The 26,025-nt window shown below is 33.5% G+C and overlaps 1 protein-coding gene across 3 annotated transcripts in view; it reads left to right on the top strand.

Moving 5' to 3' along the window:
- The window catches only part of GLCCI1 (glucocorticoid induced 1), an 84,752-nt gene that overhangs the window by 45,813 nt on the left and 12,914 nt on the right, over positions 1 to 26,025 (top strand). For 2 of the 3 annotated variants that reach the window (XM_010979619.3, XM_064487548.1), the window contains exons 4-6: positions 17,469 to 17,585; positions 19,909 to 20,061; positions 24,025 to 24,235. In XM_010979619.3, the coding sequence (XP_010977921.3) occupies positions 17,469 to 17,585; positions 19,909 to 20,061; positions 24,025 to 24,235 (481 nt within the window). The remainder of the gene's footprint in view (positions 1 to 17,468; positions 17,586 to 19,908; positions 20,062 to 24,024; positions 24,236 to 26,025) is intronic. The other variant, XM_064487547.1, reaches the window with a different exon arrangement.

Below are 26,025 nucleotides of genomic sequence, written 5' to 3'. Positions count from 1 at the left end.
TCATGTCCTTTATAAATATTTGTTATGCACTCAAGCTCTTCCCTTTCCAGAATGAAGCCTGATTTTATGTAATTTTATCTTGTTCATTTTAGTTGTTTTTTGTTCCCACTTCAGCTTTGTTGTTTTTGAGTTACAGCAACTAGAACTGTAAATCATAGGTTTTACAGTAGTGTTTTCTGCTTCTCATAGATTTTTTTTAATGATTTTCAGCATATTGTTGCCCTTTGAGACCCAGTAGTACAGTGGAATCCATGTCTTCTAGAAATAGTTTTTATTACCTATGAATACCTTTTATTACCTATGAATAACCTAAATTATAATAGTTTTATGTATATTTGGGGTTATTTTTCCTGACAGTGTTATCTTTCATCTGTCTAAATTCTTACTTGTTTTTTATAGAATTACAGAAACTTAGGGGGAGGGTATATAGCTCAGTGGTAGAATGCATGTTTAGCACGCATGAGGTCCTGGGTTCAATCCCCTGTACCTCTCTATACTAATTACTTCTTCCCCCTGCAAAAAATAAATCTAGCCCATCTCCTATATAAACACTCAGAAAGATGCTCATCTAGATTATTACAGTCATTCTTAGTAAGAAAAACTCATCACTTGGCAGGAGAACCAAACCAGTTCAATTGTTTTAGCTTAAGTTGTTAAATAATTCATTTGTATATCGAATTCAAAATTATACCTCTAAGTTTTGACTTTGCCCTCTGTATCAATATTAAGTCTGCTTTAAATATTTGAAAGGCTTGCAATATATCATTTTCCTCCAGGGTAAACACTGACATTTCTCTCAAATATATTTCATAGGCCATAGTTTCCATGTCTTTTAGTATCATTTTCATATACTAGGGTTATCAGTAACTCTCATATACTGTGGTGTCTGGACTGAATAGATACAGTAGTCTATTAGACTTTGCCAATGACTGTATTACATTTTTAGTTATCTTCTTTATATTATTTATGTAGAGAAATCCTCAATTGCTATCTACCCTACACACAAACCCATATGCATATTTTTGAATAACAAAAAAATAAATTTGTACTTTTATCTCACAGGTAAATACATTCTTAAAGTTAGAGCCAAGATTTGGTACTGTCGAACATGGGACTATAGCAACACATAATATGCACCCTTAAAAGAGGAATCGCTGACATGACTGAGGAGAGATTAAATTGCTCTCCCCACAAAGCAAACATACAGCTGGACAAAACTATCAGAATAACTAATTCATCACTCTGGAATTCAACCAAACAAATTGAGAAGCTTTATTCATAAAAAATACTGAACTCAGGGTAAGAGTAACACAAGTTTGTGATGTTCTTATCTGGTGCTATGCCACTTTCCCTTTTCTTCATCCCCAACTTTGTTGGTGTGGTTTTTCAGCCAGGATGGGGCAGGTCTTGAAAACCATAAGCTTTGCTGCCCCTGCTAGAGAGAGAACACTCACTAAGGGAGTGCTGTAGATTAAGATTGTAATCTTAGTTGCAAACCAGGAAGGGCCAATGGCTCTGCTAGTCTGAGGTATTGGTCTAATTTGGGGCAGGCAAGAAACTCATGGAGTTGCAGGATTTTATGGAGAGTTCTAGGAGGTAAGACAATCATGGGGGCTTGATAAGTTTACCACATATCCTATGTTGACTGGAGGCTGTGGACATGCCCAGCAGGAAATGAAGTGGGTCCAAGTCACCCATGCATCACTGGTCAGTGAAGCCTAAGAGTTTCTAGAGAGGAGATTCAAGCAGGCCTAGTGGTAATAAAATCTGGGGCCAAATTCTAAAAGCCCCAAACTTTGAATACATTCCTCATTCCACACACACATCCTATCCTGGGAGCAGAAACTTTACTGGGTTTAGATGTTTGAATAAAATTTCTGAATAGTTTTTGGCTGAATACTAAGGTGATATGAGATCAGCTTAAAAGGATCTCAAAAAGCCAGCCTTAGAAAGAAAAAGAGGAGAAATAGACTAGAGTTATCAGTGGCTGCACACCATGGAGAAAACACTTTTTTTGATCCATCAACCACCCTCAGAGAAAATCTGAATCTAGAGTTGCTACAGTATAATGTCCAACATTCAACAAAAAATTTAGAGATAGGCAAAGAAACAAAGGACGACTCATATTTAAGAAAAAAAGCAGCCAGTAGAAACTGTATCTAAGTGTCTCCATATGTTGGATTTAGCAGACTAAAACATCAAAGCAGCTATTGTAAGTATGTTCAGAGAACTAAAGGAAACCATGTTTAAAGCATTAAAGGGCAGGAGGACAACAGTGACTGAATGAGTAAAGAATTTCTACAGAGAGCTAATTATTATTAAAATGATATAAACACAGACCCTTAGGTTAAAAAGTATAGTAACTAAAAATTCACTACATGAGCTCAAATAGAAGATTTGAGAAGAACTGGTGAATTTGAATATAGGTCAATAAAATTTATATACCCAGAATGGTCAGAGAGAGAAAGATTGAAGAAAAGTCAAAAGAGCCTCAGAGGCTTGTGAGGAAATACTAATTTATATTTATGTATATGTAAATATACATACATACACACACACACACACGATGGGAAACCCAGGAGAGGGGAAAGGGGGAGAGGAAGAAAGAGGAAGGGAGGAGAGGAATTTAAAAGTATTTGAAGAAATAATGGCAGAAAACTTTCCAGATTTAATGAAAAACAATCTGTAGATTCGAGAAGCTCAGCAAACCCCAAGTAGGAAAACACAGAGACCCACACATGGACAACATCAAAGTTAAACTATTGAAAGCCAAAGGATAAGAAAAAACCTTGAAAGCCAGAAGAAGAAAATGACTCCTTATACACACGGGACCAATAATAGTTTTAATGGCTGATTTTTCATCAGAAACAGTGGAAACCATAAAGTATGACATATTCAAAGTGCTAAGAGAAAAAAAATCAACCAAGTATTCTTTTAAAATAAAGATGAAATACAATATTCCTAGGTAAACAAAGACTGAGAGAATTCCCCGCTACTAAACTGTCTGTTACCCTGAAAGGAAATAACTCCAGTTTATTTCAAAACCATAGGAAGAATTGAAGAGTGTTGAGTATGGCAAATATGTGGGTAAATATGAAAGAGTCTATAGATGCATTTTTCTTATTTTTCTACATATTTTAAACACATAAGATTATATAAAACAATAATTATAACAGTTCTCATCTTAAGAACACATGACATATATACATGAAATATATATGACAATAATAACACAAAAGAGGGCCAGGGAAAAGACATATTTTGTAGTGTAATCTCTATTTTACTGGAATTAAGTATTATTTTGAAGCAGATTGTGATCAATTAAAATATCTATTATAATCCCTAGAGCAGTTGCTAACAAAATAACTCTAAAAAATAGAAAATTAAAAAAATCATAAAGGGATTAAAATGGTATACTAAAAAAAAAGCCACACACACACAAAAAAAGCAGCAAAAGAGGAAGAGGGGAATAAAATAAGATGTTACACAAATAGAAAAACATCAAAATGTCAGGAGGAAATCCAACCATATAAATAATTACATTAAATGTGAATAGAATGGAAGACCTATGTAAAAGGCAGAGATTGTCAAACTGTATAAAAAAGCAACACTCAGCTATATGCTGTCTATAAGAAGCACACCTTACATTCAAAGACACAAATAGGTTGAAAGTAAAAAGATGGGAAAAGATACACAATGAAAAACAGTGATGATAAGAAAAATCATCAGACAACAATGACCTTAAGACAAGAAGTATTATTAAAGACAAATACAGACATTTCATAATGACTAATGAATACATCAGGAAGATATAGCAGTCAAAAACTGTGTGTACATCTAACAACAGTGTGAAAGGCATGAAGCAACACTGTAGAAGATGAATTCAGTTTCTGTAATTGGAGATTTCAACACCCTATTCTCAATACGTGGTAGAACAACCAGCTAGATAGAAAATGAGCAAGGAAATAGAAGACTTCAACAATATTCATCCATCAACTTGACCTAACAGACGTATGTAGAAAACTCTACTCAGTGACTGTAGGATACACATTCTTTTCAAACACATGTGAAGCATTTTCTGGATTAGACCATATGCTGAGCCATAAAACAAGTCTCAATGTATTATAAAAGGTTGAAGTCATATAACAGAAATTAATCTTTAAAAGCTCCAAATGTTTGTCAATTGAAAAATACTTACCTAATAATGCAAGGGAAATTTTAAAATATTTATAAATGAATGAAAGCAAAAAGATAGCTTAGAATTTATGGTACAAGCTAAAGCAGTGCTTCAAGGAAAATTTATACCTTAAGCATATAAAAAAGAAGAGAAAATTCTGAAATCAGTACTTAAGCTTCCATCTTAAGCAACGAGAAAGAGAAGAGCAAACCAGACCACAAGCAACCAGAGGATAGATATAAGACAGAATATAGCAGAAACCAATGAAATAGAAGAATACTAGAGAAAAATTAATGAAACTGAAAGTTGGTCCTTTGAAAAGATCAAAGTTTATAAAACTTTGTCTGACCAAGAAAAAAAGACACAGATTACCAAAATCAGCAGTGAAAGGGATGACATTACTACCAACCTTACCAGAACTTAAAAGTGTTATAGAGAATAAGAATACTATGATCAAAGTTATGTCATCAATTTAGAAAATAAGATGAAGTGGATAAAATTCTAGAAAGATACACTAATAGAAAGAAGCAAATTGCCAAAACTGATTTAAGAACAATTAGAAAATACAGATAGACTTGTAACAAGTAAAGAAATTGAATGAGTAATTAAAAACCTTCCCACAACGAAAATCCCAGGGTTGGATTTGGTGAATTCTATCAAATATTCAAAGAAGAAATAATTTTAGTCCTTCACAAACTCTTTCAAAAATAGAAAAAAAGGGAACACTTTTGAATTCATTTTCATTTCCTCATTTTATCAGTGCAGATTTATCTGATTTCAAAGTCAGAGACATCTCAAGAAAATACAATTTCAGAACAATATCTCTCTTGAATATAGATGCAAAAATCCTTAACAGGAATATTAGCAAACCAAATCCAGCAACTTATAAAACAGATTATACACTAAGAAAAAGTAGGATTTGTTCCAGAAATGCAAAGTTGGTTTAAGATCCAAAATTCAATTAATGTAATACACTATATATAAAATACAGAACAAAGTCACATAATTATCTCAGTAGAGTCAGAGAAAGCATTTACCAAACTTCAGCACTCATTCATGATAAAAAAAAATCTCTCAACAAACCAGAATAAAAGGGAATTTTCTCTGCCTGATAAATTTATGATTTATGAAAAATTATGATTTATGAAAAACCTGCAGATAACATCATGTGCAATGGTGAAAGCCAGAATACTTCCCACCTAAGATCAGGAATAAGGCAATGATGCCCACCGTCACCTTGTCACCACTTCAGTATTGCACAGGAGGTTCTAGTCAGTGCCATCAGGCTAGAAGAATAAATAAAAAATATCCAGATTGTAAAGGAAGTGGTAAAACTGCCTTTATTCACAGACATATGATACTATATGTAGAAATTCCCAGGGAATATACAAATATATTACTAGAATCAATAAACAAGTTCAGCAAGGTTGAAGGAAAAAAGATCAACATACAGTGGTTTGCCTAGACGTTTGATACGAACAGTCCCCAAAATAAGAAAGCAATTTATTACAGTAGTATCAAAAATATTAAAATACTTAGGAATAAATTTAACCAAAAGCAGGGCAAGATTTGTACACTTAAAATGACAAAAATGTTGCAGGACAAAATCAAATAAGGTTTAAATTATGGAAAGGCTTATTTTGTTCATGAATTGGAAGACTTAATATTATTTAGATGGTAATTCTCTCCAAATTGACTCAGCATAATCCCTGTTAAAATCCTAAGGTTTTTGTTTTTGGTAGAATTGACAAGCTAGCCCTAAAATTTATGTGGAAATGCAAAGGGCCAAGGAATGGCCAAAAATAATTTTGAAAACCAGGAAAAAATTTGGAGGACTCGCATTATACAATTTCAATACTTCTTATAAATAAACATTAATGAAGTTGGCAGAATATTAGCATAAAGAAGATATATTATATAAATGGAACTAAATTGTGAATTCAGGAATAAACCCTTATATTTTATGGTCAGTTGATTTTTGACATAACTGCCAACACAACTCAAAGGAGTTGGAAAAGGACAGTGTTTTTAACAATTGATGCTAGAATAATTATATGTAAGAAAAAAACTCAAGTCCTTTACTCTCACCATAGAGAAAAATTAAGTCAAAATGCATCATAGTCTTATTAAATATAAGCTCTAAAATTATAGAACTTCTAGAAGACCTTGACTTACAAGGCATTCTTAGATACAATACCAGGAGTAAGGCCATAAAAGAAAAAATTCTGAACTTTATTAAAATGAACATTTATACTATGCCACTAAAAGAATGAAAAGACAAGCCTCAGACTGAAAAAATATTGGCAAGTCATATTTGATATAGGGCTTATATCCAGAATATATAAAGAACAAATCAATAAGAAGACAACCTATTTAAAAATAGGTAAGACAGTTTGGTATTTGGATGGCAAATGACAACATGAAAAGGTGTTCATCATTGAACATTAGGCAAATGCAAATTTAAACCATGAAATACACACCTACTACCACAATCACTGTAATCTAAGTGGCAGATAATGCTGAATATTGACAAGAATGAAGAGAATCTGGAACCCTCAAATGTTAGAAATATAAAATGACAGTGACTTTTGGAAAATGGTTTGACAATTTTCTTAAAAGTTAATCAGAAACTTAGCATATAACCTAGCAATTCTATTCCTAGGAATCTGTATAAGAAATATGGAAACACATGGCTACATTGAAACATGTACACAAACATAACATAGTTGTTCATAATAATAAAAGCTAAAATTACAGAAATATCCATCATTTGGTAAAATGACAAATAAAATGTGAACTCATGCAATGGCATACTATTCAACAGTAAAAAGGATCACTACGCTGAATACTGATACATGCCACAATGTGAATGAACTTAAAGAACATTTTCCTAAGTCACTAAACTTTCCTAAGTCAGTAAACTTCTTTCTGTAAAAAGCCAGATAGCAAATATTTTATGGTTTGTGGGCCATATAGCCTCTGATGCAGCTACTCAGTGCCACTGCTGTAGTGTGAAAGCTGCCGTGGACAGTATGGGGTGGACATGGTTATGTTGCAATAAATTATATTTACAAAAGCATGTGACCTGCTAGATTTGGCCTGAAGACTATAGCTTGCCAATCCCTGCAAAGTGAAAGAAGCCAGATGAATAAAACTACATATTATATGGTTTCATTTATATTGAAATACCAGAAGGAAAATCTATAGAGGAAAAAAAAAGCCCATTAGTGGTTGCATACAGCAAGTAGGAGTGGGCCTAGGGGAGTGGCAGCTGGCTACATACAGACTCAAAGCAAATTTAGAGTGGGATGACAAAGTCCTAAAACTGCATTTGTGATTATTTTGTACAACTCTACAAAGTGATTACAACTTACTGAATTTTACCCTTACAATGTATGAAGGGGATGTAAAGTATAATTCAGTAAAGATGAAAAAAAAAGAATACATATAAAAGACTAGTGGGTTTTCCATGGTATGTCCATGGTGGATACTAAATTCTATATGATGTATAACTGAGGCTGGAAAAATGATGAGTACGTAGGTGAAAACTAAAAGTGAGAATAATAATAGTTGTAATAGATGACAGAATTGGAATTTGAGGAAATTACGAAAACCAAAATTATTATTGAAAGAGTAATATTTTTTAAAGTTATATACTACTTAAATTCAGTGTTTTTTTAAAAAAAGAACATTTGACTTGCTTCCTTGTCATGGGATCAAATTCAGCTGTACCATATCCATTCTCCTTTGAGTCACATGCATGCTCTCCACCTCAGATAATTTACATCCAGATTTCTGATTAAAATGTCAGTGAAAGCACCTATATATAATCTGCCTCCACTTTGCTCCAAGTTTATAGGAATACAACGTGAAAAATTTTCAAAGAAATATATAAGTAAATATATTTTAGCTACATTTAAGACAAGGAAAACCCCTGCCAACTATGAATAGAAGGGAAATCCTTAGTTATGAGTGGATGTTGATGCTATCTGATTCACAAAAACCTGGATCATGTTGGCCAGGTTTCTGTGAGTTAAGCAAAATTTAGGAGTATAGATCCTTACACATTTTAAGAGAGTCAAATGTGTCTTCCAAATGGTGAGAGATTGGAACTAGGTTGTCTTCATAAAGCAGGAAACTAGGACCATGTTTCTAGGCAGTAGAATTAGACCCGAAATAACTCCACCTGACTCTGTTGGTGTTCTTTTGGGCCAGAGAGGCAGCTTTGCAAAAATGGAAATAGTAACAACATGCTGTGTGTGGATGTGGCATCTGGAATTGAGCTCTCTACCCATGTGAGACTAAAACCCCAGTCAACCTAATTTAAGACTTGCTTTGAAGCTATGCAACTCTAGGGTGCTGGTCTGAGCAACCATGAAACGATATGGCAGTAGAAACTCACAGAGGATAAAACTCCCACATATGGAGAGCTCACAAGCAAGGATTTTAGGGCATGTAAGGAAATCTATTGCCATAAGAGACAGCAGATACATTAAATAGGATCATTTACATCTGAGAAAATAAGAATTTAGAACACAATCCCCAAAAAAGAACTTACAGTGTTTAAGAATTTCAAACGAAATACTAACTTGCAACGAGAACAGGAGTAATTAAGAACAGGCAGAATGATAAAGGACCCTTGCAAGTCTTGTGAATAATAAAAGTTGATGAAATTAAAAATTAAAAACTCTTTGATGGATTAAACTGACACAGCAGAAGAGAGAATCAGTGAATCAGAAATCTTACCTGAGAACTGAAAGTCTGGATGAGCAAATCATCTAGAATATAGGAAAAAAGACAGAGGCTGAAAACATGAAAACAAATTAAGAACACGGAAAATAGACTTTGAGTAAGGAGTTCCAGAAGGTAAGAATAATAAGCATCAGGGAAGAGATATTTCTTAAAGGTTTAAAATATGCTAGATTTGGAGAATGATATGTCTTCAGATTGAAAAAGCCCACTAATTCCAAGGAGGATAAATAGGAAAAAAAAAATGTCCACCTTGGGTATAGTGAATTGTAGATCAAGGACACACACACTCTCACTCACACACTTCACTGCAGTTAGAAAAAAAAAAGCAGATTACCTACAAAAAGCTGCAAATCAGATTATCAACACATTTTTCAGAAACTAATTGATACCAGCATACAGTGAGGTTATGGGTTGTGTCCATGTTAAGGAAATGAATCCACGTGAGACATCATTTTCTTCTATGAAAAGATTTACTTTCCCTCATTGAATTCTGTTTACTAGAGGGTTGTTAACCCCACCTTTTTTATTTTACAGACTAAACAAGTGCATAAGTGTACTTTTCCATTGGTTAGATATGTGGTTCTCTGTTTATGTAACACAATGTTAAATTAATTTATGAAGCATAACTACAGTTTAAGAAGTCTGCTAAGCAAAGTAAGGATTTAATTAATACTTACTGCTTTCATGGTACTTGATTTGTATATGTTTAATAGAGGTAAAAGAGAAAAAAGATAAATTTAAAGATACTGTTTAGCATACATTGTCAGCCTTTAGTGGCACTGCTTCTTTTCATGGTATAGCATCAAATGAATAAGGCTGTATGCTCAATATTGTGTACAGCATCTGGCATTTCAAAATAAACAGTAGATACAGTCTACTTCTTAAAACACTCAATTATATATTAGGAAAAGCAACTAAGACTTTAAAGGATAATCACAGAAGGACTTATATTAACTCCCACTATCCTTATACAGTGAGAGAAGTTCGTCTCTTCCCTATGGTGCAAAACTAGAATGTCTTAAACTCCTGTGGTCCCTTTAAGTGAGTGTGCTTTCCAATCTTTTACAACACTTAGAGGTGGCAACTTCTTTTATGGTTACAACTACTCCTCTTCTGACTAGGGCATACTACATCTGAGTGACTTCATGGGTAAGGGGTCCTGGAGGCTCCTTTTCCCTTTCTTGCTTACCTCCTTCCCAGCTCCATAGCTACGTTTTCTAATCCCTCTGGAGTTGGAGCTCAAAGGAGAGGGAGAGGTTAAGGGAATAGAAATGTTCCTGCTTGATAGTACTGTTATAAGATACCTTTCCATTACCTGGGCTTGACAAATTTTTAAAACTTCCTTTTTTTTGTAGAGTAATTTCATGAGTTCTTTGAACATCCCTTGTTGCTGCACATTTCTGACCTACAGTTCTATCTTAACTCTTTTCCTTAGCCTCTAGAATTCTAGAAGTAATATTGTTTCTCAGCTGCTGAGCTCTACTTACCCTTTTAGGTGGTCTTCTTAAGTGGGACCTACGACAACCCTCCAGTGACTCTCACTTTCAAATTTCCCAAATGGTTCCTGGGAAATTTATACATTTTTTAATCCGGTTAATGTCTGAGAGTTTAGGCTGGTTTTAAATACAACAGTAAATCTGTATCATCCCAGCTCAACATTTTCAGTATTTGGAGTGGGAGGTGGATTCTACTCCATCATGTCTTCTTATATATGGGGAACACTCAGTCTTTCCAAATTGTTTCTTTAAAATTATTTTCACTTCATTTGAGGCAAAAGAGGAAGTACACTCCCTCATATCTTGGGTTTGATTACCTCCTACTTACAGCATAGTAAGTTAGCCTTTTATTATTTCATGGATGCTGACAGAAGGCATGAGGCTTTGATTACTCACAGCTCAGCAGGAATCAAGACTATCAAGTTTGCTTTAGTACTCCTGAACCACAAGTCCCATGGGAGTGAAGGGGAGGGCCCAAGTGGGTGCCTGCACATACAGTAGATCACATTACAGGAGAGAAACAGAGCTTGGAGAACCCACTGTTTTTATCGTAAGCAGTAAGTAAACCTACTCTACCCCAGAGGGTGACATTCCAGAAAGCATATAAATATTACTGTATTGTTTTGTTTTTTTATGCTGTTTCTGATTTTGATAAAGACAAGTTGAAAAAGATGAGCTTACTATTAAGTCCTTTACTGGAAATAAGGAAAAATCATGGGCTGCTTCTTTATCTCACCAGTAAGCCCTCCTCTGGGATAGTTCTTCTTAGATGGAGCCATCTGGAGCAGTAAGTGAAATGATTAGGAAAGTTTCTTTCTTCTGATCAAACAGTGATTAATAGATGTTGTTGTGATCTTCCTTTTTTAAGTGAGAAGAATAAAAGTTTTCTTACAGTTTTGCTAAGAGTATGCCTTCTGCCCTAATAGTGTGTTAACTTTTGGTATTTTTAAAAATTGTTTTATCATACTAGAGGAAAATCATTGCAATAATATTTTCTCTGGAACTAAAAGACAATAGTCTGAAGAATTTTTATTTAATTATGTGATAAACCTTTTTAAAATACATATATTTATCCAATAAATTCTAAGTCCATATTAAGTTGAATTATAAAGATGGCCTATAATATTTTCATTGTTTAAAATTAGATCCAATAGGAACAATTTTTTAGGGTTTTACAAACTGCTTATCAAAAAGGTAAGAAATGTATCAGTAGGTTAGTATGTAGTCAGTTAATTGCTTCATCAAATTTTTGTTCATCTTTACTGCAATTTCACATCTTGCAAGATCTCCAACATTAAGAAAGGAAGTTACTTTGCAAAGTGGTTGAGATGATGAGCCAATACATAGTGACTGGTAGTTATTTGTGAACATTAACATAGTATTACTTTCAGCAGCAGTGGTAGGTAATAGAAAGAGGTTATGAACTACAGGCTAAAGGGCTGGGTCTGCCATTTATTAGCTGTGTTATGTTGGGAAAGGTAATTTATTTTTGACAGTGTTTCCTCATCAGTAAAACAGATATAATATATCCGTGGGATCCAGTGAGTTTGTGAACTGTTTCTTAAATGTTAGTCTGGTATTGTTGTCATCATGCTTGTTGACACATATGCCATGTTGGTAAATATGCTTCTATATTAAAAACTATTTTATATGTATAAAAATTGTCCCAAAGCTAACTATATCTGTGGGGATGAATCTGTCCCTGTCTCTCTGTTCCTGGGGTGGGGGTTTGTGTGAGTCTGCATGTGGGCAAGCATGAAGGCATGTAAAGGTGATGTGCATGCAGGTGACATCTCCCTGTGCATGTGTGTGCTTGCACATCTGTGTGTTCGTTGTAAGTGCATGCTTGTGCATACATATGCCTGTGTTTGTGCATTTGGTATCATGGGACTGAATGGACAGCAATTATTTCATTGGGTTTGCCTATTGGAACTTGAAAGAAAAACAGGAAAATGGATAACTCATATTCATATTAAGCAAAAAGAAGTTTAAAATTTTTACTTTTAGTATTATTTTAGAGTACGTACTATTGCATTTTAAATTCCTTTGAATACCGTTGAGGGATATAATACGTAAAATTCATTTTTAGACTGCAGAACCTTTCTTTTGGGACATTGATCATCACAAGCACTAAAGTTTGTCACATTCTCTTTTTTCATATAAAAGGGAATAACAACTTGAGATTCATGACTTCTTAAGCTTTTTTTTTAGAAAAATAAGTTGGATTAATATTTTTAGTAATTTTTTTTAAAGTTCAGTGGTTGTCAAAATTCTCATTCCCATTTGTATGTCTTCATTTTTTGTAATATTTCTTTATCTCCTTGTGAATTATTAACTTAATTCTTTAGGCAATACAGAATAGTGATTAAGAGAGCAGACTCTGGAATTCCACTTCCTAAAGTTCAAATACCTTTTTCACCACTTGACTTTGTGACTTTCAGCAAGATATTTAACCTTTCTACCCCTCAGTGTCCTTACCTATCAAGTGGGAACAATAATAGTACCTATCTTATAGGTTTTTATTGAAAAATGATTGAGAGAATTCATATAAATGCAAGTGGCAAAGGGCCATTTTCCTGGCTTTAATCTAGCTTTCTTCACGTTTTTCCTTCTCTTCTGAAAGTCCCAGGATCCCGTTTGTTTCCTTTCCTGCTGCCACTCAGCTCTTCAAGATTTCTCATTTCCTTGGTGTACTATGGAATAGAATTCACTCTGAGAAATATGTCCCTCCCTTTCAGTACCTGAGGCAAAAATACTCAACTGGTCTTTTGAGGCTAAGGGTTTAGTTTTATTTTGTTTTTAAATGTTAACAACAGTGGGGGAAACTAATAGGACAAAAATAGCAAATAAACAAGGACAATGTTACCAGGTTTCCAAAAATTTACAATAAAATGTGTTCCTAGTTCTTAGATTTTAAGTGGGGCCAGTCCCTGAGTTTTCTTCTAATTCCTCAAATGTTTTAGTCATTTCTTTGTATTTATGCTAATTCTTTTCTCTACAATTCTTATTTTTTCGCTGTGACCCAGGGTTATTTTTTTAAACTTTGGCACTCGTGCTTATTAGTAGGACCCATTTCATGTTTAAAGAAGGTTCCTCTTACCTTTCCCTCTTAGTTTTTTTTAAATTTCAGCTTTATAGAGATATAATTGACATAGAACATTATGTGAGTTTAAGGTATCTACAGTGATTTGATATATGTATATATTGCAAAGTAATTACCACAAGAATGTTAGCTAACATATCCATCACCTAACATTGTTATAGTTTTGTGTGTGTGGAGTAAGAACTTTTAAGATCTATTCTTTTAGCAACTGTCAAAATATACAGCAGAGCGCTATTAACTGTAGGTTTCATGCTGGACATTACATCTCCAGAAGTTACTCATTTTATAGCTGGAAGCTTGTACCCTTTGACTACCCTCACCCATTTCAACCCCCTACCCAACTGCTGCCAACCAGCAGTCTGTTCTCTGTTTCTATCAGTTTGTTTTCAGATTCCACAAATGAGTGAGCTCATACAGTATTTGGCTTTCTTTTTTGATTTTTTTTTCACTTAGGATATACCCTCAAGGTCCATTCTTAATTTTTTTCTTAAAGCCACAGCATTTATTTAGAAACACAAATAAAATTCACCTATAGCTTAGTTTTTAAAAAATCCGGTCAGTATAACTTTGTGTTCCCTCTTTGTAAAGGAAGGTTGTGTATGGGTATTTCATCATAGTAACTAGGGTGAGTAGGCCCACCAAAGTGAGGATCAAGAGCTTCTGTGCAATTCATTGGAATTTGGGATTCATTAGAGAGACTGTCTCAGGCAGAGGTTCAGAACTACGGATGGATGAGATGGGGGTGGTGTGTGTCTGGGGTCGGGGTGGGGTGGAGGGAAATTGTAATTCCCTCTGCCCCTTCCTCCCAGAGACATCTTTTTGTCTACTCTCTACTGGTACTGAGGTTAGGGAGAAGAGGTGGCTTAGGATGACCATGGGCTCTTGAGCATCAAAGGGAAAGGAAGAGAAATTCTAAGTAAAAGCTATGGAAGGTGAGCATATTTACAGTTGTTATTATAAGTCTGCCTCTCTTCGGAAGGTGGTGTAAAAACACAGGAACCTCCTGTATTCTGAAGCAAAGGTGGATTTATTATATTTTGCTTTCATTGCACAAGGTTCTTGACTAAGATTTGTAGTGTTATGAGTATATATATTTAGGAAATATTCCTTTTACCCTAATCGCTACTGAGTTGTAAACAAAAGGATAATGTTATATTCCAAAGATGAGCAGTATTTTGCAGAAACTATAACGTTGCATAGTTTAAGTTGGTATTCTAAGTAGAGAAACTAACATATATACCATCATAGATGCTTTTTGTTTTCCGGGGTTTGTTAAAGCTCTTTAGAGCAAAAACTTTTCTGGCTTATTTTGATGTCTCACAGGCCTTTAAATAGAGAGTGATGAGGACTAATCAATTTTCAGATTATTTTTATTTTTAAAGATTATTTTAAAAATGAAAAAGTGCAAATTGCCTTGATTAATCTGTAGACATTATGGGCTCTTCTCTAAGCTCTTGCCAGTTCTGAAACACCACTAAAACATCACTAATATTCAGAAAACACTTAATTGTATACCCCTATCCTAATTAAATAATTCGACAATTTGAAATTGTTATCTTTTATCTTAGAATATAATCAGTCTTTGTTTATAATGATTACCTAGTAATTTTGCTTCCTTTTCTCATGAAAATTAATGTTCACTAGAAGAAAATGGTGTCATTTCAACAGAGAGCAAGGAACACAAGTGTTAACATAGGTAATCTTATTTGTATATCTTTGCAAGGACGTTGTATAAGATGTCCATAAGCTACAAAGAGTTTTAAAAAACTAGAGTCTAAGGCTGTTACTTAAAAGAAAGGAAAAGGTTATTCTCTTGTGTTGGTGCTTAATATTCTTCAATGCTGTTTCTCTTCTATTTGCCACAGGTAAAAATAAGTGTTCCCAGCAATATATATACTTTTCCCCTTGAGCATTTATAGGCTTTAATAGCAACTGTCTATTTTGCTTTTTATTGCCATGGTTATTCAAGGTAAGTATTTTGCTAGCATCTCTTTAAGGAAATCAGTATACTTTACAGACTTTATTGTATTTACACTTTGCCTAGTAGGTAGCATAAAATTGGGCTCCCTGAAGGTGTTCAAGAAGTACCTGTTAATGACTGATATCATCTTTCTACAAGGAAAATAATACCAATATTAAATAACTTCTCCCAAATTGCTAATGATTCTCTTAAAAAATGCTCAGGAATATTTTACTCCTGGTGTAGTACACTTTAAGCAGATTTTACAGCACCTAAAATATATTAGGAGGTTAGTGAATTCCAAGTCATATTGTAGGCATGACTTTTCTCTTAAGCCTGGGGGGTGTTATATTCCATTTACGAGAATATACCTCTAAGTTATATTTGATTTTAAAAGTTGTATGACAATAGTGAAGTGTCTGTTAATGGATAAATGAATAAAGAAGATGTAGTGTGTGTGTATATATATATACATACATATATATGAATATTACTCATATATATGAATATTATTCAGCAATGAGGAAGAAGGAAATTCCTGCGATTTTCTGACAACATGGATAAACCTTGAGGGCATTATGCTAAGTGAAATAAATCAGAGAAAGATAAATACTGTGTGATACCACTTATTCCAGGGGTCTAAGAAAAACCCAACTCATAGAAAAAGAGCATAAAGCAGTGGTTGCTAGGGCCTTGAAGGGAAGAGGAAATCATGGTTGGTTAAAGGGTACACACTTCCAGTTATAAGATTAATAAGTGCTGGGGATCTAATGTACAGCATTTTGATTATAGTTAATAATTATGTATTATACACTTAAAATTGCTAAGAGAATAAACCTCAAATGTTCTCACTACAAAAAAGAAATAGTAATTATGTTATGGGATGATGTTAACTAATGCAATGATGTATCATTTTGTAATAAATAAAAGCATCAAATCAACATGTACACCTTAAGCTTGTACAATGTTTTATCATTTATATCTCAGTAAAACTGTAAAATAAAAGTTGTGACTAAGAGTAATATATAGTAAGATATTAAATACTAGTAAGTTACTAATGCTAATTTTTTGACATGATATAATTTGTGTTTTAATATTGTCATTCTTGCTGCTATATGTGTATGGATTGTGGAGGACAAAACATAGCAATAAGTGAATATTGAAATTTGTGAATGCATTCATGATGTATTTATCTCCTCCATCAGGCTTTCAAAAAATTGAGATGTAATTGACATAACATTGTGTAAGTTGAAGGTATACAACGTTTGATTTAGTTATATATATTGCAGTATAATTAGCTAACACCTTTACCATGTCACATAAGTATCACGTCTTTTTTGTGGTGAGAACAGTTAACATCCAGTCTCTTAGCAACTTTGGCATTGATAATACTTTTTGTTGATTATCATCACCATGCTGTGCATTAGATCTCCAGGGCTTATTTATCTACTAGGTGCAAGTTTCTACCCTTAAACAATATCACCCTAAATGTTTTGATTTTCCTTACCACCATGGGATTTCGAATTTTAAAGTGTTTAGTAATTGATAAAAGAGATTGATTTTGTTTATATAAGATGGGAACTTAGAAACTAATATGGCCCCTATATTAACAGATTAGGTTTGATTTTAATCAATAAGCATGTGAAATACTAGTTTTTCATTTTACAAAAGGTGGTTAATGAGGAAGATATTTCTGGTGTTACAAACATAAAATATGAAATAATCGGGAAATTTCATCTACGTATTTTCCAACAACACTGTTTAAATTGTATAAGTGAAGCACTTGTAGCATGTATTTGTTTCTTATTTTCAATAGTTTTTATTTATTAAAACTTGGAAGAATAAATCATAGTGAAATACTATCTCTTCTTGAAATATTTGATAAAAAATTCATTTTTTACTATCCAGAATAAAATAAATAAGCACTTAAAAATTGGTATTTACTTTTGTTCTCTTGCTTCTCCTTCCCTCTACCCAAAGCAGATTGCCAAACTGAGGCAGCAACTACAACGTAGTAAACAGAGTAGTCGGCACAGTAAGGAGAAAGATCGTCAGTCACCGCTCCACGGCAACCACATAGCAATCAGTCACACTCAGGTAGGCTAACTTTTTGTTCAGACTGGAATAATTCCTTTTATAAAGAAGAATCCATCATTTTAGGATAAAAACAATTAATGTAAATCTCTAGCTCTATTAAATTATAACGTTTGTTTAATTATTATAAGAAGTTTTTTTTTAAGTCATGTGTATAATCTTTTAATAACAGACATAATAGAGCGGAGTGGTCTCAAGGATGATTAATACCAGCTTGGGCTGAAATCCTAGCTCATTCACTTACTAAGTAACTGTGGGCATTATCTTACTTAATCTCCCTAATAGTACCCTAACCCATCTATCTCTGTATCTCTTTATATATTTTACCCCTATTTCACTTATGAAGAAATTGAGGATTCAAGTTTTTTTGTCCCCCACCCTCGCCAGAAACATGTACTAACATATCAAATGGAACAAAATTTGGGAAATGCGATTCTAGACCAAATTTACTTATAAATGTTAATGTAAATTTTAGTAAATCAAATATAGTAGGAGAACAGAAGAAACTCAAGTAATGTCTCCAAAAAAATCTAATCAAGGTTGTTTCACAAATGTAAGAATGATTCAACATTAGGAAATGTATTAGTTCATTGCATCAGAAAGTCAAAGTAGATGCTGAATAACACTGGAAAAAAACTCAGTATCCATATATGATTAAGAACTTATTTAAAATTAAGACACTTCATAATGTGACTAACTGCAAATGTAATGAGATCCTGACAATAAAATACTGGAAGCATTTCTGTTAAAAATCAAGTCATACATGTCTGTAATTATTGATATTATTTGCTAGTAGTTAAGAGGCTCTAGAGAGAGCAATAAGAAAAAGAAATAATTGTTACCACTATTTGCATATGATACTGTTTAGAAAATTAGATATTTAGAAAACCAAAGTGAATGAACTAAACCATTAAAACTAACGATAGGGTAGCTAAGATGGAAGATACTGACAGTACCAAGTCTTGATGAGATGTGGGACACCGAGAACAGCCACACATTGCTGATGGGACACAAAATGGTACAGTCACCTTGAAAACAGTTTGGCATTTTCTTAAAAAGTTAAACATACACTGACCATACAGCCCAGGAATTCCACTCTTTGGTATCTGTCCACAAGAAATAAAAACGTATGTCCACCCAAAGATTTCTGTATCGGTGTTCATGGCAGTTATTATTTTTAAGAGTCAAAAAATGGAAACCAACAAATAACCATGAACTGGTGAATGGATAAACAACATTTCATACATCCATACAACATAATATTATTCAACGATGAAAAGGAAGGAGCTACTGATACTTACAACAAGATGGTTAAATCTTGGAAACTTGCTAAGTGAAAGAAGTCAGGAGCCAAGGTCTACATGCTGTATGATTCGTTACGTTAAATCCTCAAAAAGGCAAAGTGACACAAAGTATTAGGGGTGGGAATTGACTATAGAGAGGTCCTAGAGAAATATTTTGGGTGATAGAAGTTTCTAAAAGGTGATTATACCAATAATCGGATGACTATATATATTTACAAAACTCAGTGAACTACATACTTAAAATGGGAGGATTTTATTATATGCCAGTTATACCTCATCAAAGCTGTAAAACAAACATGCAGTTGGTAAGCAAGCCTCAGACTTTTCAAGAGAAAATTCACATATGTCTTCCTTTTTCTTCTGGTAGAATTAATGTATTATTCTTACTCTGTTTATTTCAAGCACCTTTTCTGTAAGAGCCCAGTGCACTTACAGTATGTCAATTGACTTGATGATTTAACGAAAAAGACTTACACATTTGTTCCCAACTTACATTGAATTTTTGGCACTGTGGTTATGCTTTAAAATAATTATCTTTTGTTATACATACTGAAATATTTGTAGATGAAATATGAGGTCTAGAATGTGCTTTAAAATACTCCCAAGAACAGAAAAAAGTGGATGTTTAGATGAAACAAGGTTAGAAAATGTTGATAATTTTTGGAGCCAGATGTACACCTGAGTGTTCATAATCATTATGTTTAATTATGTTTATGATTATAATTTTCATAATAAAGAAAAAAGTAAATAAAAAATAGGAGAATTTAATGAAATGATTAAATATAATTATATAAAAATCAGTAGTTTTCTCCTGTACTAGGATTGTTTCAGGTCTGTGATTTTTACCTTACTTCCTTATCTTAGAACCTAAATTGCTGTATGTGTATCTGAATTTATATTGTATTTGAAATGTCAAAATAACTCTGCTCATTGAGTTTCTATTTTCAGATTTACCATGCTCTTTAGTTCTTAATTTCTTTGGCCACAAACAATGTGACACCACCTTATCTTCTCTTTTCTAGGCTACTGGATCAAGATCAGTCCCTATGCCACTGTCAAATATATCAGTGCCAAAATCATCTGTTTCACGTGTGCCCTGCAATGTAGAAGGAATAAGTCCCGAATTAGAAAAGGTATTCATTAAAGAAAATAGTGGGAAGGAGGAAGTGTCCAAGGTAAGGTTACATGGGATATTTGAATCCTTTTTTTCTTTAATATTGTGAACTGTCTCAAAGTCTTTTTTTTTTTTTTTTTTTTTGGTGATAGCTTTATTAGATATAATTCACATACCATACAATTTACCCATTTAAAGTGTGCAATTCAGTGGTTTTTAGTACATTCACAGAGTTGTGCAACCAACACCACAGTCAACTCTATAGCTTTTTCATCATCCCAAAAAGAAACTCTGTTCCCTTTAGCAGTCATCCAGTGAGACAACCACTAATCTATTTTCTCTGTGTATGGATGGATTGGCCTGTTCTAGACATTTCATATAAATGCAGTCATTCAATATGGGACCTTTTGTAACTGGCTTTTTTCACTCAGCATCATGTTTTAAGGCTCACCTATATTGTAATGTGTATCAGTACTACATTCCTTTTTATTGAAAAGTAATACTCAGTCGTATAGACTTTATTGTCATTAATTGATGGACATTTGTATTGTTTCTACTTTTTGGCTATTATGAATAATGCTGCTATGAAGTTCATATACAGGTATTCATGTGAACATAATGTTTTCATTTCTCTTGGGTATATACCTAGGAGTGGAATTTGCTAGTAAAGTAACTCATTGTTTAACCTTTTGAGAAACTGCCAGACTGTTTCCCAAAGTGGCTGCTCTAAATCATTTTACATTCCCACCAGCAGTATATGAAGGTTCCAATTTCTCCATCTTCACCAGCACTTGCAATTATCTGCTTTTTTATTATAGCCATTCCAGTGGGTGTTGAGAGCATTTCCTAATGGCAGATGATGTTAAGCATCTTTTTGTGTGCTATTGGCCATTTATATATCTTCTTCGGAAAATTGTCTGTTTAGATCCTTTGCCCACTTAAAAATTGTCTTTCTAGTACTGAATTGTAAAAGGTTTTTATAAAATTCTTCATTTTCTAGATAAAAGTCCCTTATTAAATATATGATTTGAGAATATCTCCCATTCTGTAGGTTGTCTTTTCACTTCTCATTTTCTTTTGAGTTGTATCTAAGAAACCATTGCCAAATGTGAGGCCACAATGATTTATTCTTGTCTTTTCTTCTCTGAGTTTTATAGTTTTAGCTTTCTCTTATCTTTAGGTCTTTGATCCATTATGAATTAATAAAAAATACTTTATAAATTACCTCTGTCTTGGAAAAGAAATCTAGACACTCCTTCATATGAACATATATTTGACCACATTTTAAAGGTATACTCAACAAAAGAAACCATCAAGTCGCCTATGGCTTAATTATCTCTCTGACGGTTTTTTGGAGCTAAAATATGATTTATGTCAAATGTATATCTGATTCTTTCAAATAATGTGTAGTTTTTAAAATTGATTTAATCTTGCAGTCCACACAGTTCAATTTTATGTTAATAAATTTAAAAGGCTTTTTTCCAACTTTCAATACTGTTTAGCAGATATAAACATTAATCATAGTTTATTGTATATCCTTGCCAGTATATGTGTGTATACTAATACATACTGAAAGCATTGTATGAATGTGCCATAATTTAAAAGTCACCTACTGATAGGCATTTAGATTGTTTTCCATTTTTATCATGACAAGCAGTGCTTTAGAAAACATACTGTACCCTTGCAAACAATTTCCTGGCAGTGAAATTGCTGGGTCAGAGCATGTACACGTTTTAAATTTTGATGAATACTGCTAAAATTACCCTTTCAAAAGGTTGTACCATTTTATTCTCCCTAGACATTTCATGTTAAATTTTTATGTTATGTTTATTAGGCCAAAAAGAAACCCTTTTGAAATTGTGCCAGCTCTTAACTGTTTACTATTAAAATGTTTCCTTCATACATTAAGTAACATTTAAGAATAGTAATGTAAGGAAGTAAAAGTGGCCTAATTTTTTGAAGATGAGATAATCAGTCACATATTTGCTGATTCTAAGAACTGCCAAGCAAAACTATGCTAGATGATGAAACTTATTAACATAGTTCTGCTTTTAAATAAGTCATTTTCTAATCTCATAGTAGCCATTTCAGAATTATCAGAATTACTCTTGGGTAACCTACACACTTAAAACTAAAATATTAATTTTTAGAACTTTCAGATTTATGATTAAGTGTGCCTTAAAGTTTTAATAAATCAAAATGTCACCATCAGTAAATCTGCCAGTAACTTCCTATCGATGTGTTAAGCCTTTATACATCCCTTTATTACTTTGCATAAATATGTAGATATCTAAAATCTGTTTTGTTATTCTGATTCTTCCCAACAAAACAAAAAGTTGGTTAAGGAAACTGATTATTATATTACCCAATTCTAGATTCAGAAATGGGAATAAAAAAAGATTGTGTTTTATCAATCAATAGGACATCAGTGAAAGATAACTCAAATTCTTAAACCTTTTTAGTTACAAATTGATACATTACTCTTTTACCAATCACCAATATTGATACTTTTATTAAGGTAACATTTTCTTTGACTTAAATATCTCAGTTTTAAGAAAGACCTCTGTTATGAAGCCCTCATATATTTTCCAAAATGATCTTTATGGGTTGTTCTGAAAACCTCACACATTTATCATATAATTTTGTCCCCCCAAAAATTGCTCCAATGAGATTTATTCTTAGAATCGTTCATTTTAAGTTTTAGTGTAGACTTGTAATTAAAATCTAAATTAGTTAAGTAAAGGAAAAAAATTTTAAATAATTTTCTTAGTTTTTGACCTAGTAAATTAATATTCCTTTGGGAATTTATTTCCTAAATTGGAAAATTTTACTTTTTCTGTTTGCTGACAAAAATGAGCTAATGTTTCATAATTGAATATTTTCTTTATAGTACCATAGTCATTGTCAGGTTGTAAAGGATGGTATGGTTTTGGTTTAGCAACATTGCGTGGATAAATGAAGTTTTTATTTTAGATTTTGGCTTTCATTTAACTTGTTTGTTATAAAAGAAAATGATACATTTTGATCCTGCTTAATTTGATCTTACTTCATTTTCCCTCTGACAGTATTTCTGAAAATTCTGAAATGACAAGGCTCGGAAAAACAGCAGTAACATAGTGAAAATAAGTTGTAAATAAATAGCATTGTGGTCTTCTCTGTATAATAACAAAAATATTTTAAATGATTAATATATACAGTTTTGTTTGTTAACCTTACTTTGTTAGCACACAAATGAATAAGATCTATCTTTATAGCAAAAGCAGAGTAGAAAGAGTCCACTGGGACAGAAGCTTTGATGCCATTTAGTTGACCATGTCACCAGGAGCTCTAAACTATAGGTTCTTTATTTGTAAAGACGTTGGACTAATGAGCTCCAGGGTCTTCTCAGATCCAAAATATATGATTCTATGATTATAATTTCATTTCTGTTTCTTATTTTTGCCATGCAGAACAATGCATTAGAACTAAGCAGAATTCTTGAGTAGTCCTACTCAGTGAGATACCAAATTTGTAGAATTGTTCTGAGTAATCTCAATATCCCCCATTGAGTACTAATAGAATAAACCTCTTTTTTAGAAATTCTGAGTAATTTTCAAAGAAATAGAAGATACAGTTCTGTTACGAGCTTCTAAAAAATTAAAATAAGAAAGAATGAACAAACAAAAATCCATACCTGTGAATATGACATTTCACTTTTCTTATTAGGAAGTCAGTGATTTCTTGAGCAATTTGACTAATTCATTCAGCAAATGTTTATCAAATGTCTGCTGTGTGTCACACACAGTGCTGGACATTAGAGAGACAGTGTTGAAAGGTGACCCTGTCCTTGAGGAGTGGTAAGGGAAGTGCTAACCTAAAGGTAAGGGGCAGAAATTAAGACACAAAATTGGTATCTTTATTCCCTGAAGGATCAGTAATGGTGGTAATAGAAGTGGAATATGAAATCAAAGGAAATTCCATGTGCTTTCTACGTGGATGGAGTGTATGCACTGTCATCGACCTGTAATGATTGTTGCTCTTCTAGCCTTTGGATATCCCGGATGGCCGAAGAGCCCCGCTCCCTGCTCACTACCGGAGCAGCAGCACTCGCAGCATTGACACGCAGACCCCCTCCGTGCAGGAGCGCAGTAGTAGCTGCAGCAGTCACTCACCCTGTGTCTCCCCCTTCTGTCCCCCGGAATCCCAGGATGGTAGCCCTTGCTCAACAGAAGACTTACTCTATGATCGTGATAAAGGTAAGAATGAAATCATCCACTTAAACAGAGGGTTTGTTATAGAGCCTTGCTCATTATACTTTCTTTGTCTTAGACCATTACATCACCTTTTTTCCTTTGTTGAATGGTGGGATTATAAAGGTTTGGTTGATCTAGGTTTGTTTGTTCATTGGTTTCACGTACCCCCTTCTTTGTGATTCTCACAAACATCTTCCATAAATGTGTCAGAGGAGCACAGCGCATGGTTCTAACAGCTAATGAAAGCTATAAAATGCAGTGTGTACAGCTTCACATCTTATAACACACAGTTTTTTCCTTGATATTGTCCAGAGTTAACAATGGCTATGGTAGAGTTTATATTTCTTGTGCCTAAGGTTAGATTTTGTAATCAGATTGATTTGGGAAGAAATAATTTCTAAAAATTCTGTTGGAAGAATAAGTATATTTTTAACTAAGTAGGATAAAGTTTAACAAGTACTGCAGCACATCAGGGATTATATTATGATATGTAGATGAATTATTAACTAACACCAATAAGAGGGCAGAATCCCTGGGAGTTCTTACTGCTTGTCAGGCCCAGACTGTCGGCCCATGTTCTCCTGTCCTCGTGTCAGGCACTTGGCTAGCACTGTTCACTCTCTTCTTTCAGTTTCTGGCCCCCTCAGACCCAGACACAGAACATAACAAAGACTGCCCAGCCCTCACCTTCCTATCTTCTTACAGAGTAACTCCGTACTTTAGCACATTTACTGCTTCTCACCACAGAGGAACAGATCATAGGCAACAAAAATTTTAAAACATGGAGAAGTTAAAGTATACAGAATCTTAGGATTTTTATGCTCCTTGTTCTGATTTGACCTCCAGTCACCTTCCTTTGTTTCATTTTGAGGAATTAATAAAGTGTCCCAGCTATTAAGTGCTCAGCCTCCTGAATTTTTACACATGTCCGCACTCATAACCTGGATCAGAAACAAAGCATTTTTAGCATCCCAGAAGGCTCTCTTGCCTCCTTTCCCAGACCATATCCTTCCCTTCTCCACCTGAAAGAAACTACTGTTCTGACTTCCATCATCATAATCTAGTTTTTTTCCTGTTACTGGATTGCATAGAAATGGAATGATGCAGTGTATTCTTTTGGTCTAGCTTCTTCTACTCATTTTTATGCCTAACTCTGCTGAGACAATAGATGGAAGCTACTTTGTCCTCTGCTTTTATTTCTGTGGGTGGATCTCAACAAATCTTCCCTTTCTTTTCACTCTTTACTTACTGGAAGCCTTTTGAACTCTCTTCCTCCATTGAGGATGTATTGAAAGCAGTACCTTAGTTAGGCATCTCTTTCCTTCAAATGGGAAGTCTCCTTTTCATATAATGTCAGACTAGGAAACTCATTTCACTGAGGCATCCTATCACAGCAAACACCTTTAATCACTTCCTCACATTTTTACTATGGATGTTTCATAGTAAAACAAATAAGAAACCATCTTGCTTCTAGTAGGAGTATTTGTTTTGAAGGCAAATTGAAATGTTGGGTAACTGTAACTTGTTTTAGACTGCACAGGTGGTAAATGGTGAAGCAGATCTTGTCAGATTGATTGCAAATCCTGTATTTTTTGTCATACCAGTAGAAAGGATAACAACTTTTGCTAAATAAAACAAAAACAAAAACCAAAAAAAAAAAAAAAAAAAAACCCAAAAACACTTTTGCTAGTTATTAGCATTTGTAGTTGGGTTAAATGAAAAGTAAAAATAACAGTGATAATAAGGCGAGGCAGTTAATTCTGGGGTTTTGTTGTCTTCTTTCTTAATTTAAT

This window comes from Camelus dromedarius, chromosome 7 (assembly GCF_036321535.1).
Source record: "Camelus dromedarius isolate mCamDro1 chromosome 7, mCamDro1.pat, whole genome shotgun sequence".
Classification (NCBI taxonomy): domain Eukaryota; kingdom Metazoa; phylum Chordata; class Mammalia; order Artiodactyla; family Camelidae; genus Camelus; species Camelus dromedarius.
This window is presented reverse-complemented; position numbering and strand designations above follow the sequence as displayed.